General features: G+C 32.1%; 1 protein-coding gene across 1 annotated transcript in view; it reads left to right on the top strand.

The window, feature by feature from the left end:
* The window catches only part of LOC112520930 (linoleate 13S-lipoxygenase 2-1, chloroplastic-like), a 6,003-nt gene extending 4,703 nt beyond the window's left edge, over window positions 1-1,300 (top strand). The window contains exons 6-7 of the mRNA XM_025129552.1: window positions 4-143; window positions 243-1,300. Of these exons, the coding sequence (XP_024985320.1) occupies window positions 4-143; window positions 243-1,002 (900 nt within the window). The 3' untranslated portion in view covers window positions 1,003-1,300. The remainder of the gene's footprint in view (window positions 1-3; window positions 144-242) is intronic.
* The last annotated feature ends 1,683 nt before the right edge of the window (window positions 1,301-2,983 follow it).

Genomic DNA, 2,983 nt, shown 5'->3' with positions numbered 1-2,983 from the left:
GCTCGACTGGCTCTCATTAATGCCGAAGGTATTATAGAGTCATCATTCTCTCCTAGAAAATATTGTATGCAACTTTGCTCTGATGCCTATGATCAACTTTGGCGCTTTGATCATGAAGCACTTCCAAATGACCTAATTAGCAGGTAACCTTTTTAACATGCTTGGAGTTTCATCCTGAAAGAACAATAACAATAATAAAGACAATAGAAGTAATACCTTTGTATTGTATCTCTATATTTTAGGGGAATGGCTGTCGAAGATCCAACTGCACCACATGGATTGAAACTAACAATCGAGGATTACCCTTATGCCAATGACGGTCTACTCCTTTGGGATGCCATTAAAGRATGGGCTACATCCTATGTGAACCACTACTACCCACAAGCTAATCTGGTAGAATCCGACGTAGAACTTAAAGCATGGTGGGAAGAAATTTGCAATGTTGGACATGGAGATAAGAAGGATGAACCCTGGTGGCCACAACTTAAAACCCAAGAAGACTTAATTGGAATTGTCTCAACTATCATGTGGGTAACTTCTGGTCACCATTCAGCTGTTAACTTTGGACAATATGACTTTGCTGGTTATTTCCCCAACAGGCCAACCATTGCCAGAACAAAAATGCCTAATGAAGACCCAACAGACGAAGAATGGCAGACATTCCTAAAGAGGCCCGAAGATCTGTTATTGAAATGTTTCCCTTCCCAAATTCAAGCGACTCAAGTTATGTCAGTTCTAGATGTTTTATCAAGTCACTCACCAGAAGAGGAGTATATCGGTGCACAAATGGAACCATCATGGGCGGCAGATTCGACTATAAACACCGCATTTGAAGAGTTCCGCGGGAAGTTAGAGAAACTTGAAGGCGTTATAGACTCGAGGAACACTGACTACAATTTGAGGAATCGAAGTGGTGCAGGATTGGTTCCATACCAGCTTCTGAAGCCTTATTCTGAATCCGGTGTGACCGGAAAAGGTGTTCCAAACAGCATATCCATCTAGTTGGTTGGCTTTCATCCATGGAAGCTAGTAATAAAGGTTTCCAAGATCTATCCTTGGGTCCGTGAGTGTGGTAATAAGGTCATAATCCATGGTTCCATTTTGTTTTTTTTTTATGGGTCATTTGGAATAAGTTCATCATGTGTCATGTTATATTATTAGTCTACAGAATTAATCCCATACCCGATCAAGTAGGTTGGATTCTTTGTGCCTAACATAAATGGTTGGAATATGGAAATGTAAGATATGAACAAGAATCTTGGTTCTATAAATAATTATAAAGTATTTGTACAAAACTCTATATGAATGTTCATGAACAATAGTTATTGTATTATATTATCTTGTTGACGGAAAAAAACACACCCATAAACTTTCAAAACCTCTACAACAGATTAAGGTTTTATGTTTTTTTCTAAAAAATGCCACGTGAAATAATTAAAAAATCACATAGTTACCCTTATCAAAGGCAAATGGGGACCCACAATTTTGTGTATGGAGGACCAAAATCACGTGAAGATTTTTTTTATAATAAATAATTCGTAAGAATCACATGGGTCAAAACCATTATTGATTTATTTCTCAACCATCTCATTTAACCAAATGATGATTAATCTATGACACTAACATTTTCAAAATAATCTAAGGGGTCGTTTACCAAACACTTATCCGGTAAGCATTTATCGGTAAAATTTAATGCTATCGTTTACTTATCGGGTAAGATTTTAGTCTACTAAAACGGCATCGTATACAACAATTTACTCGGTAAGCGCTTACTGGTAAGACTCTTGGTCCTTGTCTCGCTCTTACCGCGTAAGATTCTTACTCCTTATCATATTCATCTCATAAGATAATATAACTTGATAAGCGCTTACCCAGATAAGCGTTTGGTAAACGACCTCTAACTCATATTAAATTCGTTTATTTCATCAATCACATTTTGTTTGACCTCAAATAAAACAAGTGTTATTTGTACAACGTTGTCTATATAGATGAATCTGTTTATAGATATCAGGAAAAGTTTTTTGTTTTGTAGGATTTTTTTCATAGATAGAATGAGTCAGTTTTTTGACTATGAAGGTTTAGAAAAAGAAAAACTTGATTTTTTTTCTGTATAAAATTTTCACTAGAAACTTACTGAATAAACCAGTTTCTGTATTATTAAATTTTTACCCAACAAGCATATAATTCCAAATAAACTGTTGGCTAGTACCACTTTCTAAATGTATTTCTTAATGTAGTATTGTAAAAGGTTAATATTATTATATGAGTTGAATCATAGACAATGTTTTCACAAACATATTATTATATGGGTCCCAGTGTTTGAATGCACCAAAAATTCAAGGTATGGTACTGAACAGCTAGAAGAGGAAATTGACAAAAATGTACGTATACTTTTAATTATTTCTTTTATTAATGTTGAAATTAATAATAAACTACTCGTAATATCATAATAAACTTATATAATATAAATAATTCTTCAAATTAAATATAAAATACGAGTAAATTATGCTTTTAGTTCTTATGGTTTGTTGAAAATTTCTATTTTCATATTTATGATTTTGAAATTAAAATATTCATCCATATAATTTATTGTTTTTTTTGTTCTTATGATTTATAATTTATTTCTATTTTAGTCCTTTATAATTAAAAGTAGTGTTTTGACCTCAGAGATGAAAATAGAAATGACTTACAAACTATAGGGATGAGAAGTGAAATTTTGAAACCACAAGGACAGTATCCGCAACTTTTAACAAACCATAAGGACGAAAAAGATAATTCCAATCACAATTTTTTATTAAATAATAAATATATTTGTTTTTAGATTTCAAATTTAAATAAATAAAATAAATAAATTACTAATAAATCAAACTTTAAGAAAAATGTTTCAATTAATATAAAATCAAAGAGTGTAGAAAATTTAAAATTCAAACAGTTCCAACATTTTTATTGTGTCCTTGATTTTATTTGTGTGTGTATATATATA

This window comes from Cynara cardunculus (genome assembly GCF_001531365.2).
Source record: "Cynara cardunculus var. scolymus isolate 2C chromosome LG 11, CcrdV1, whole genome shotgun sequence".
NCBI lineage: Eukaryota > Viridiplantae > Streptophyta > Magnoliopsida > Asterales > Asteraceae > Cynara > Cynara cardunculus.
This window is presented reverse-complemented; position numbering and strand designations above follow the sequence as displayed.